At 40.1% G+C, this 13230-nt stretch overlaps 1 protein-coding gene across 15 annotated transcripts in view; it reads right to left on the bottom strand.

Moving 5' to 3' along the window:
- prom1a (prominin 1a) overlaps window positions 1-11390 on the bottom strand; it is a 55634-nt gene extending 44244 nt beyond the window's left edge. For 8 of the 15 annotated variants that reach the window (XM_027154769.2, XM_027154774.2, XM_027154762.2 and 5 more), the window contains exon 1: window positions 10854-11389. In XM_027154769.2, the coding sequence (XP_027010570.2) occupies window positions 10854-11085 (232 nt within the window). In that variant the 5' untranslated portion in view covers window positions 11086-11389. Of the gene's footprint in view, window positions 1-10853 lie in introns of all 15 variants that reach the window. The other 7 variants (XM_027154761.2, XM_027154767.2, XM_027154763.2 and 4 more) reach the window with 3 other exon arrangements.
- Between the last annotated feature and the right edge of the window lie 1840 nt (window positions 11391-13230).

The raw sequence follows: 13230 nt of genomic DNA, 5'->3' as shown, positions 1-13230 counted from the left end.
CAGATATTGTATTTTTCTTTAGTAAGGCTGAATGGATCACAAACATGAACCATGAAAACTAACTTTTTGGTTTGTATTTTGTAAATAATGTGACCAATTCTCCAAGATTTTTCTTTTCTCTCTTGTTCTTTAAAGCCGCTTCTTTAAATCTCTGTTGAAATGTGTTATCCTCTGGAGATAAGCTATGACCTGCTGAAATCCCACGTATGGAAAAGCGTTCCACAGAGAAACAATATTAATGATTTCCAAAGGGACACTGTTCTGACGTTAGAGATAGTCTTGTGCCTCTTAACAAGGCTTTTGGATGCTGTAAACAAACCAGCTGGGACTGACGGAGTCATAAGCTGATGTTAAATTTAATTGCAGTCTGCCGATCTATTTAGAGTAGAATGAAGTCCCAAGAGATCTGCGATGAGAAGAGCTCCCTCTTCTGATTAACTGTGCTTTTTTCATACAAGGCTTTTTATGTGCTCACAAACAATGACATAGGCGTGGCCTATGTGCCTGTCAAGTTCAATAAAGGAGGGAAGAGGCATGGCCCATGTGCCTGTCACATTCAGTGAAGGAGGCATATGCCACTTTCAGTGATGGAGGTGTGGTCTCTGTACCTACTCATCAGTTTCAGTGAAGAAAGCATTTATTTTATTTAGTTATAAGAGGTGTGACCTTTGTGAATTAGTTTTAATGACAGATTCACGGCCTCTGTGAAGACGAGGCCATGAATTTTTGTGAAGACAACACCGCTTTCCACTTTTCCCAATTCTGTTTGAAAATAAAAATGAACTATATAAACAATGATGTATTTTACATTTTATGATGAGCACTGCATTGTCTCTGTATGAGATATACCCCTACACACAAACCTAACACATACGCACACACACAACCACTTCACACTTCACAGCCCCCACACAGTGACATTTGGTTGAAGAACACCACCACTTGAGCTTCATTTCTAATTCCATCTGACCATGTCAGTGTTGATTTGCTCACAGTGACCGAGGCAGTGCATGTCGTCAACAACAGAGTGACACAGACCAGAGAGTGGGAGCGAAACTCTGCACACAGTCTCCATTCATCAGCTCATATCCTTTATAAATATTTGAATCTCCCTCTCTCATTCTCTGACGTAAATACTGTACACACACAAACTTAGCCATACAAGTTACCCCCGTATCTGAAGGTGCACAGTATTATGCACTTCCTGTAGCACAATATCTAACACACATTTTATCATTTCTAACATGATCATTAAGAAAAAGAGGGGTGGATTTAAGTGAAGATGAATACGACAAGTGAGAGGATTGTTCAGGTGAAAATGAAATGAAAATGATGTCTGGGGACGCCTGGGAAATTCCCGTGTTCTCTGTGCTGGTTTCCCCTGGGATCTCCGATTTCCACCCACCTCCCAAAGTTACTAAAGTATGAACGTGAGTGTGCATGGTGCCTTACAACAGACAGACATGCAATCTGGGCTATATTCCTGGCTCTCCAGCTCCATCACAATCCTGATCACCAGCTAGAGAATGAATAAACAAGCAATGAATAAAAGCAACAAACTACTTCAACTGTTCTGTGAAACCTAACACACAACAAACTTCTACACTCTGATGCATCTTGTAGCCGATTAACGTCGAATCTTCAGCCTCTGCCCTTTTTCCAAGTCCTCTCTCAACCTGTGGCATTACTGAATTACGCACAGCTCACTCTCTTATAGCTGCTCTCTTATCTTAAGTCCACTTTGCAACACCGATGATATACCACTTCAGGAGAAAACGCCATTAAATGGATTTGAGGGAAAAGACACCGGTTGGTGAGACACTCTTAAGGAGAAGGAGGTGTGTCTCAATCTGGGAAGTGTATCTAAAAATAAAAGAGATTCAGTTGCATAACAAGAGGCTGCATGTCAGGCCACTGGCAGTCTTTCTGTTGTATGTGCTCTCACTCAGATGTAAGAGATGTACTAGTTGGATTGCTCTTCATGAGGATTTCGGACCTTCAATGAGAAGATGCCAACTCCATGTGGTCTTTAAGGCCAACAACCTCCTAATCAATACAAAATCATCAGACTGTATCTGACTGTAGAAAGGACATTACTCATAATAACACTCTCTGGTGTTTATAACAGTTTATAATCACACCCTTCAGTGCCACCTAAATGAGGATGAGGTTCCTCTCAAGGTTTCTTCCTCTTAAAATCTAAGGGAGTTTTTCCTCACCACAGTCACCTCAGGCTTGTTCATTGGGGATAAATACAAACACATTTAAATATAAGTCTAATATTAATCTTGAACGTTTGTATATTAATCTTTTTGTACTATACTTCTTATTTTCTGTAAATCTGCTTTAAGACAATGTCCACTGTGTCCAAGTGATACACAAATAAAATTAAAATGAACTCATTTTCTCAGTTCAGGTTTGTCAGCAATCCAAACCACACAGTATGAGGGACATGTGTGCGTGTGTGTGTGCGTGTGTGTGTGTGTGTGTGTGTGTGTGTGTGAGAAGGACAGATTAACTAGTTCCTCTGAAAACCACTGTCAATCTAAACAAAGTACCTGCAGTTTGTTTTTCTTCTGAAGTGAAGGTTGATTAAGGAGAAATCAAATCCTTTCTGGCACAAAAGAGAGAAAAGCGCTACATTTGTACAAGATTAAATTTGTGCACATCACAAAAAGAGGCTTAACTGCATTTGAAAGAGCTTCATTTTTTTAATTCTAGTGCTTTTAAATGTAACTTTTATGATTGAACATCGTTAAAATCATTACAGACATGCAAAACAAAGTAAAATCCACAATACCGGAGTCAATATTGTTTTTCTCACATTTGAGAGAAGACATGTCAGCTCATGTAGACATCTTTGTGTCACGTGCATCGCACATAATTACTGCTAGAGAGTAAGAATAGAAAGTAATTGAATATGTCTTTTCACTTAAAATAAGTTTCATCATTTTGAGTCGTATTCAGTCTGCATTGCAAATGATAAAAATGCCCTCAAACACAAAAACTCTGCAATCCTGAAAAGATTGAATTATGAACAACTTTTTTAGATATTAATCTCTAACTGACAATCATTCAAGCTTTATTTCCTGTACAAAGCTAATGCATTTATTTGTAAAGTGTTTTATAATGATCTTCAAAGTCTAGCTGTAAATGTAGCTGTAAAAGGTTATCAACATCCGCAACATCTGCTGTGCATGAGTGGCCTAATGGTTAGAGAGTCTGACTCGTAATCCTAAGGTTGTGGGTTCGAGTCTCGGGCCGGCCACGACTGAGGTGCCCTTGAGCAAGGCACCGAACCCCCGTACTGCTCCCCGGGCACCGCAGCATAAATGGCTGCCCACTGCTCTGGGTGTGTGTTCACAGTGAGTGTGTGTTCACTGCTGTGTGTGTGCACTTTGGATGGGTCAAATGCAGAGAACGAATTCTGAGTATGGGTCACCGTACTTAGCCGTATGTCACGTCACTTTAAAAATGATTTCATAACAGCTCACAAGTTTCAGAGATACATCACTGATGCGATGCACATCGGCCCAAACCATGTTTACAGCTGAACTTCTTTCTGTGTGACTTTATTGCTCAGATTTATACATAGGTTGTCCAAGTAACAGCCTGGATACATGTCACATGTCTGAATCTCCAAAATCATCATACCCTTCAGGATGCTGCAACACTCTGATGATTTATTCCTTAATTAAACACTCTGGGACTGTGGGTCTGAGTCCCACATCCTCACTGTGTGCATGGAGTTTACATGTTCTCCCCATGCTTCAGAGGTTTCCTTTTTTAGTCCAGGACATTCAATTCAATTCAATTTATTTGTATAGCGCTTTTAACAATTCACATTGTCTTAAAGCAGCTTTACATGTTAGCTTTACAGCTTTACTGACTGACGCAACAGTAGTTCAAAAGACATGTGTTGTAGAACACAGGCATCTCTAAATTTCTCATAGTGTCTGAAATGGCATTCGTATTTAGCTAAAAGTATTAAAAGCTAAAGTAAAGCTAAAAAGTATTTGGGTGTGATTGTGCCTTTAAATAACTTGGTACCACATCCAGGTTGTCCCTTAAGTCCCCTGAAATAGCTCCAGGCTTCAATCCAATGGATGGATTGAAGAATGTAATATGAACAGATTATATATATATATATATATATATATATATATATATATATATATATATATATATATATATATATATATACTCCTAAAATATACTGAGGAGTAAAGAATGTACTCAGCACAAGGCTGCAGGCACTCAGATGGCACCACACTGAGTCAAAAGATGATGCCCCAGGAGATCCAGGAGCAAATGTTAGCACTGCAGGCATTACAGATAAAGACAAGAAGACTCACAAAGACTCTTACGAGCATCCTCTCTTGAGCATGCCAAAATAAATGGAATAGGCTTAATAAATAATATTAGAAAAAAATGTATTATAAAACATCATTTGGGACCTGATGGTAGAAGACAATTTAAGATCCTCGATATACGAACAGGTCAATCGTGTATTAATGTGCCAGAAGTTAAACAAGTAAAACCGTGACCTTAATTCCTCGTAGATACAATTCCTAGTAGTTTCATTATATTACAAATCCTCACACTATAGAACTTGTCACATGTGATGGCATCCAAACTCAAACTCTAAATCCTGATTTTGTCATGAAAAGAAATGAAAAATCGTCATCTATCATGCCTCCATCTCCTATTTTATTCAGAAACAAGGAAAAGGAAGCTATGAATATGGAGAAATGATTGGCTGTGAGAACTATCTGTTCTGCAAAATAAACTTGAGATTAAAAAATACAGCTGTAGAATAGAATTATTTCTTAAAAAAGCAATCAATTTTTTTTTTTTTTTACATTTTGTCCTCAATCCCTGGAATCAGGCATCTGCTGCATCTGACAGCAGATGAATGTAAATACTAAAAACTATTGAAAGTACCCGACAGAAATCTGAGTAACAGTTCCTCATTGATGTTCATCAGTCGTTTTCTCTGTGAAGTTCTTGCTACTTGTTCTACAGGGGCCAAAGATCATTTCCACAATCAAACAAGCTTGATTCTTGTTTTTGTCCTTGAAATAGAATTGCCATAATGCACATATTCACACATTGGCACTACTGTCTATAGCAAATCTTTAAAACCAATAGAAGTTCATACTGAAACAAGGAGCCTAACAGTGGCTTGGCTTTTCCATCCCTGTGAAAGAAAGAAAGCACAAAGCCCAAAACATATCAATGTCTATTGTCTATTGATGTTGCTATTTTTAGATGCTCACCTGTAAAACAGATTAGTTAGGAAGGAAAAAACACCCTTGAAGAATAATGGATAGGAAAACAGAGAGAAAAATGAGGGAGGGGTGGAGAGAGAGAGAGAGAGTGTGTAAATGGAGCATGGTGTTGGTGGACTCTCAGGAGACGACGGTGGCCAGCGAGGGTCGGAGTGCCCACAGACATGCCACACAGCCTGCCATCTGTGGCAAGTCCTCAGTGCCTCTTAGCAAAGCTGCCCAGCTGGCACCCCCTCGCTCTGTTTGGCATGTAGCCAATATGAGCCTGCCCTCTCACATTAACATTCTGGCTGGATTTCAGACTCGGCTTTTCTGTGACTGTGGTGTATTGTGAACTCTGTAACCTCTACTGTGTAAGTATCCACTGTAGGCATTAACTCCTTCAAGTCCTAGCCTATTAATTAGCAGTTTTACATTTTAAAGAAACATTATTCAGTGTCGTTTACAAGTTGTTCAGTAGTTCAATTGTACAAATTGACTAGGGTACAGATGTTCCTATTAAAGTGGCCGGGGTGTGTATGTTCATTCATACATTCATTCATTTTCTACTGCTTATCCGAACTACCTCGGGTCACGTGGAGCCTGTGCCTATCTCAGGCGTCATCGGGCATCAAGGCAGGATACACCCTGGACGGAGTGCCAACCCACCTACCATGCATGTCTTTGGACCGGGGGAGGAAACCGGAGTACCCGGAGGAAACCCCCGAGGCACGGGGAGAACATGCAAACTCCACACACACAAGGCGGAGGCGGGAATCAAACCCCCAACCCTGGAGGTGTGAGGCAAACATGCTAACCACTAACCCACCATGCCCCCCTTGTGTATGTTAATGCTAAACCAAATGGTTATTTTGAGAAAGCTTTCTGGTAACTTTTACAAAAATCTACATACCACAAAAATTTCCATAATGTTTATTTTTGTTTGACCGCCAACGTTATTGTGTATCGTCATACACTTATCAAGCATCACATCATACCCTTTTAGAAATTCTTCTTTTTTAGTCTTACAGTGTAACTTCTTTTGACTAGCTATCCTACACTATCTAACGATTTGAGAGATTGATTTAGCAGACTGGAATGTAGCCGTTAAGCTTTTTACACTAAAATATAGCCATAGTAAGGGCTATAAATGGGCTAAACCTGTAGGAAATGTCCTCAGATATGCAGATAAATTACCAAAAAAAAAAACTTCCTATGAAGAAAACTACACAAAGATTGCAGTTAGCATCAATCGCAAACCAAAATTTCATGGGTTGTGCTATATTGAGGAACAAACATTGTATCACTTGTAAACTGCTTTCTGAGGAAAGTGAAAACCATGACATGGAAACTTTATAGATAATCACAGGGTTTCCCGCAGCACTTTGCAGTTCGGGCGGCCCGCCTAAGCTGGGAAACCCGCCTTAACTAGGTCGTCCAAAAAAATAAAAAATTCCACTGCACAGAAGGCCGTCAGGCGCATCTCAGAGAATAGCGCGGATGCACTTCACACCGCGAGCGGGCACGCGTGCCACATGGCTGAAATGAGAGAAAGACGTGGTCCGTTACTGTCTGGAGCATAACTAGCCAGTTGATAAAACGCGTCTCTGTGAGAACTGTAAGTGGACTTATGTTTTGGGTTTATTTAAGCCTGTTATGGTATTAGTCTATAGTTCTTGCTAATTTAAAGTAAATTAGCTGGTGATTTTGTTGTTTGAGTTCTTCACCTGCTAGCTAGGTTGCACGTGCCTGTTTTTAATAATTGTTAAACGTAGTACAGAGTCTGTGGTCTATCTCACAAAGAAGCCCAACCCCTGGGCCCTGCCCAACCCTTAACACCGCCTTTAACTAACAGATTTTCTGCAGGAAACCCTGAATCATATGACCCCAGTCTAACGTATTGTCAGTTGTTGTTGATTACTGTTATATGACCTTCTGGTACCAGTGCAAGTGTTAGCTACAAAACAGTGTTTGTGAATGCAACTCACTCACTCATTTTCTACCGCTTATCCGAACTACCTCGGGTCACGGGGAGCCTGTGCCTATCCCAGGCGTCATCGGGCATCAAGGCGGGATACACCCTGGACAGTGTGCCAACCCAACGCAGGGCACACACACTCTCATTCACTCTCACACACACACACTACGGACAATTTTCCAGAGATGCCAATCAACCTACCATGCATGGCTTTGGACCGGGGGAGGAAACCGGGGTACCCAGAGGAAACCCCCGAGGCAAGGGGAGAACATGCAAACTCCACACACACAAGGCGGAGGCGGGAATCGAACCCCAACCCTGGAGGTGTGAGGCGAACGTGCTACCCACTAAGCCACCGTGCCCCCCTTGAATGCAACTCCTTTAAAATAATTAACTAAACACAAAAAAAGAGTACACTATCAGAGTTAGGATATATAAAACAGTACTTTAACTTATTATGTGGTGCATAAAGTATGTATTTTCAAATGTAGCTATAGAGAGACTGTTGAAGCATCTTCCTCAAGGGTTAAAGGAGAAATGAGGCCAGTCTCTGAGATGAATGACATCTCGCCAAACATCACATGGCTACAGTGCTCGAGAGAATCTAGGCCAGCCTGAGAAATCCAAACACTCACAATGATTATGTCTTGTGGCTCTGACAACTGCTTATGGGATATTTTCCTGTATGTCCTTATTTGGCTATGAAATAGAGTTCAGAGTAGACTTACTAAAAGTCTGGAGGATGTGATCATTTGGCAGATAAAACATTGTGTGTGTGTGTGTGTGTGTGTGTGTGTGTGTGTGGAGAATAACCTGCATCAGCATATGGTATTTCAGATTAACAGATTAGCTCATTAACAGGTGAGACACACCAGGACACAAGTCTAATTCTATACAGTGAGACAGATTTACAATCAAGCTCCACATCAGTGTCCTTCAGAATATGTAATTCAGGGGTTTATAATCATTTTACTGTCCATTTTAATACTGCAGACAACATCCCCCAACCATTACACTTCCTCCTCCTTCTTTCACAACTTTTTGGTTCAGTCTTTCCCCAATTTGACGTTGAACATTATGTTTCCCATCTGACCCAAATAAACTAAACTTTGCCTCATCATTAAAGCAAATTTTTGACTTTGAACTTTCTCCTTCATGCGGTTCCTTCCCTTTGAACATCTTCAAATCAACACACAATTTCATACAAGACAACGATGTCACACTGCAAAATGAGTGAATTGAGTAAAGCAGTTCCTTGAAGTGAAGAACATTGAAAAAATACCCACTACAGTTGGACCAAGCTCATGACAGAGCAGCGTGAGAAACTAGCAATGTCCTAAAGTCATACAGAGAAAGAGTCACTACACATTTGTCCAATTTTTGACAGCGATAACGCAAAAAATATTTAGTTATTAATCTTCTTGGATGCTACAAAGATTACTGTACTCTAATTGTGATCGCTCCACAAAATAAAAAAGGTTTTGGTTGAAGTGCCTTGGTTATTTTATAAAACATGCTAGTGCTTTACCGACGGCTAATATTCAGTCAAATTTTGAGTAATGAAGAATAAAGGTGGTGTGTACGATGTTTTGAAAGCCAATGTTGGCATTTAAAATCACCAAAACAAACACGCCCCTAACCCAAATGGGCGTCACCCCTGTTTTGATAGCTCCACCCAACACATACACACGAAACCCAGGCAACTATTATGGCGTAACCTGCTGGGGCAGCTGGCCGAGGGGATATTTTTATCAATAAATGAACTCAATGAGTAATGCTATGGTAATACAAATGTTTTTGTAGTACTGTGTGTTGTACCATGAAAGGTTTAGCTCCGTTTCACACGGAAGACGTTCAGTTCTCTCCAGCGCCAATCTGTGAATATGCACCAACTTCATGCTCCTTCAGTTCTCTCCAACGCTGGAAAGCTGATCCTATATTACCATGGTCCTACTTCTTGCCTTATCGTAAGCCTTTCTTCACTTTCTTTCTTTGTTTTTACCCTCCATGTCAATGCTCAAACTACTTTCTGCTAATGTCACACACGCGCACTGAACACTCTCTCCGCCCATATTGACCAGACCCGCCCCTTTCTGCTCATTGGCCACACGTTTGTTTTGATTTTTGTTTAGCTTGTCGTCCCAACTCAGTGTTCTGAAGCATTTCTCAAACATCGTGCACCCCACCTTTAATCATATTTTAGAAATGTTTTTCTCCAATTACAATAATCGCCACTCTAAATGTTTTACTAATTTGAGTATCATGTCCATTACCCACAACCGGGCAATAAATATTGTCTGCATTAAACTATTTTAGGATTAACTTTAGGTGTACAGACACTGGATTAATCAACAGGAAAAGCTCTTTTGCTCTTTAATACCTGTAAATAAAAATAGTTAAATTAAATCTGTATACGTTACACACACTACTACTGCTGTATATTGCACAAAAGCACATTAAGTACACTTTATGTACATAACTGACCAGTCATGTATTCTGTATTCATATTTGATACTCATACTGTCTATATTGTATCACATCATCTGCATTTTCTTGTATAGACCGTATTATCTTGTTTTCTATAGTATAGGTGTTATGTCTGTACTTTAGAGAGTCACAAACAGCTGGAACCAAATTCCTTGTGTGTGTCAACATCAACACACTTGGCCAATAAACCTGATTCTAAATCTGATTCTGATAAAAGATATTTGAAAAGTATGTAGAGAAAAACTTTTTTTAAACAAATGCAAAACAAATTCCTTTGGATCATGTGTACTATCTATGCCTATAATTTACACAGATTCTAGGCAGTTTTTGGAGGAATCAGACATGAGCATTTCATGCAGTTAAAAAATACAACAAAAAAATCTCAGACAGTATTTCAGTGCATTATATAGAGCAATACAAAACACTGTGGAAGTTTTGCTTCTTTGATATTTACTTTTAAGGTTAATTTGTGAGCTCTACGTCATCTGTGTGTCAAAAACAAAGCTTGCAGATTTGTTTTATTCCATGTAAACAAATATAAAACAACCTGCAGTAAACTACTCACTGCTCAACATTTTCACAGTATCCAGAACTGACAGTATGTTTACATGCAAAATGCATGAAAAAAGATTACAAAATAAATGTATTCAACTTTAATGTTACATTTGTGTCAGTATCATCAGTATCATCTGTTGTGAAGCCTCTACACATCACGTGTTAGTCTTAACGTCATGGATGAAAACGGTTTATCCAGATGTATGGGACACATCTGGGAAATTATGCAAAGAGTGAAAAGTGTGCCAACCAAAACCTCCCTGTCCCCTAGAGATTAGACACTGTGATGTATTCACAATGACATATTTCTGTGGATTGCACTGACATTGTTGGTTCCTGACAGACCTGTGTACAGGTAAGGGACAGGCAGGTGTACAGGTAAGGGACAGGCAGGTGTACAGGTAAGGGCCAGGCAGGTGTACAGGTAAGGGACAGGCAGGTGTACAGGTAAGGGACAGGCAGGTGTACAGGTAAGGGACAGGCAGGTGTACAGGTAAGGGAAAGACAGGTGGATCACCTGGACAAGGTGTAGTGAAGCAGTGGCTCAGGGTTCAAGAGCTTACCTTTAGGGAACGGGTTCGGCTGGACCACGTGCAGAAAAGCGCGCATCATGTTGAACAGCAGGCCGATCGCCCCGGGCTCGTAATACGCGACGGTTTCGTAAACTCCTCCAGGCACCGAGCCGAAATCTAACGATGCCGCGGCGGCAGGAGCCCCGTGAGCAGAGCCGCTGGAGCAGCAACAGCAGCAGCAGCAGCCAACGAGCAGCAGCGCCAAGGCCGGTGTGCACATCATGACACCGCGAACAGGGCAGCACAGGGCAGGTGCGCGTTCACCAAATACACACCTGATTAATAACGAAAGGAGAAACCGGGAGCGTTCGGATTTTTTTTTTTTTAAAAACGGGAGCGTTCGGATTTAAATACGTGATTCACGCGATGCGGGAAAAAGAAAACCTAAGGCAGGAGCGTCACGTCGTCATTTCCGTACACACGATCATGATGACCACGGTGTCCGCCGTCAGCGGCTTTCTCCACAGCACAAGAGCTCGTCTCTCCCTCACTCTTCTCTCCTTCACTCCTTCACAGACGTGATTTTTTTCTGATATAGCTGCGGATCCAAAGCAATATGAAAGCACACCCTCTGGCGGCCAAAATAAGCAACTGCATCTTTATGTGGCTCACTATCTCTGTCAATATCATTATTCAAATGTAATCAATTGTGATAGTGACAATGCAGAACCCTTCCACAGAAACACGTGTTCAGCTGACTTTCTGATGGATCTGATCTAACATGAATCATCATGTTTTACACAAAAGTCGAGTGTCATTAAAGCACAAAGGGAAAATAACAAATACTAAGAAATTGTTGAACAAACTAATTGTAGCAAAAAGCTTTTAAATAAAAAAAAAAAATCATGCTTAACACAAGCTAATGCTCTTTATACACAAAGCTCCACCCCCTCGTGAAAGGACTTTTGACATCACTTTCACCAGGGTTTCAAACCCGAGCTCGGGTTACTGTCTGTGTGGAGTTTTAGATTATGATATTAAATATGTGTGAAAGTGCAAAAGTATGTTTGCTTGATGTACTGTGATGGCCTGGCATCTCATCCAGGGTGTGTTACTTGCATATACACACTATTCCTGTGGTAGTCTCTGGATCTGGATCTAAGTGAGGAAGGTAAAAAAAAAGATTGCATAACCATGGTTTGTACACAAAGCCAAGGGTAATTAGTACAACCATCACCGTGCTTCTGGTGCTCTTTATAGCAATAGTATTGGGTATCTGTCAGACATAGTGCTTTGTGCTAAGGTGAAAACAGTCAAACTTTACAGTCATTTGTATTTCGGACCGTCTATCACTTTAAACAATTTATTAGGCACATCACAGTATATTTAGATTTGTGCAGAATTAGTCATTAAGAAATGATTCAGTCACATAGAACTTCAGTTGAAAGCTAATGCTGAAAACTCCCTGGTTGATTATATCCGCAGTAGAAGGAGAGAAGAAGAAAAAAGAAGGTAAATGAAGAAGGAAAGAAGGCTAGATGAAGGAAAAAATCCTTATTATTCCTGGGTGAAGATGAAAAAAAAAATTTTTTTTTCAACGTAAGAGTGAACAGGATTGTTGTCGACAGCACACGTCTTCATGGACGTGTGAACTGAAAGAGTCTGAAAAGGTCAAGGACTCGACCACTGAGTTAAATGGTATCATAGAGAGAGAGAGAGAGAGAGAGAGAGAGAGAGAGAGAGAGAGAGAGAGAGAGAGAGAGAAGCAGGGAGAGACTCAGAGGAAATGTAACAGTGAGGCAGTGGAGGTTTTCTGTAAGGCGATTAAGTCTCTAATCCCAGCAAAGCACATGGATGGCCGGAGCTGGATCACACACAAACACACATACACACACACCAGTCTGAAGGTCACAGGCACACAATCAACACACTACTCACATATCCTGGGCATTAAAGGTGCAGTCAGTGATTTTTATTTTGCTATCAGTTAGCTGAAACTTACTAGTCTTAAATGTTATAAAGAAAAACGAACAAAAACTCACCTGTTTAACTTCATCTCCAAAGTCAGTCATTGATTTCAGAGAGAGAAAAAAAATGAAATAATTGCGACAGAAATTTCGAGTATAGTTGATGTTATTTCCAATGCTGGAACTTCTTGTAAATGGCTAGCAAAATAAACAAATAAATAAATAAAATGCCTTTTAAAACTTTTTTTTATATTGTAATCGGATACTGGGCACATTTATCTTCCTAAACAGAATAGGATCACATTTATATTTAATTTATGTTCATCTTGTCCATCTGTTTAGTGCTAACCAAACAAACAGCCCATCTGTTATTTGTTAGTTTAAACACTTTAGGCTGTAGAAACAAAAAATGTCAAGATTTGTCAGAAAATGGTTCCCAATAATCTAAAAATTTTAAACAG

This window comes from Tachysurus fulvidraco, chromosome 17 (genome assembly GCF_022655615.1).
Source record: "Tachysurus fulvidraco isolate hzauxx_2018 chromosome 17, HZAU_PFXX_2.0, whole genome shotgun sequence".
Classification (NCBI taxonomy): domain Eukaryota; kingdom Metazoa; phylum Chordata; class Actinopteri; order Siluriformes; family Bagridae; genus Tachysurus; species Tachysurus fulvidraco.
The sequence above is the reverse complement of the archived record's forward strand: the minus strand, read 5'-3'. Positions and strand labels throughout refer to the sequence as shown.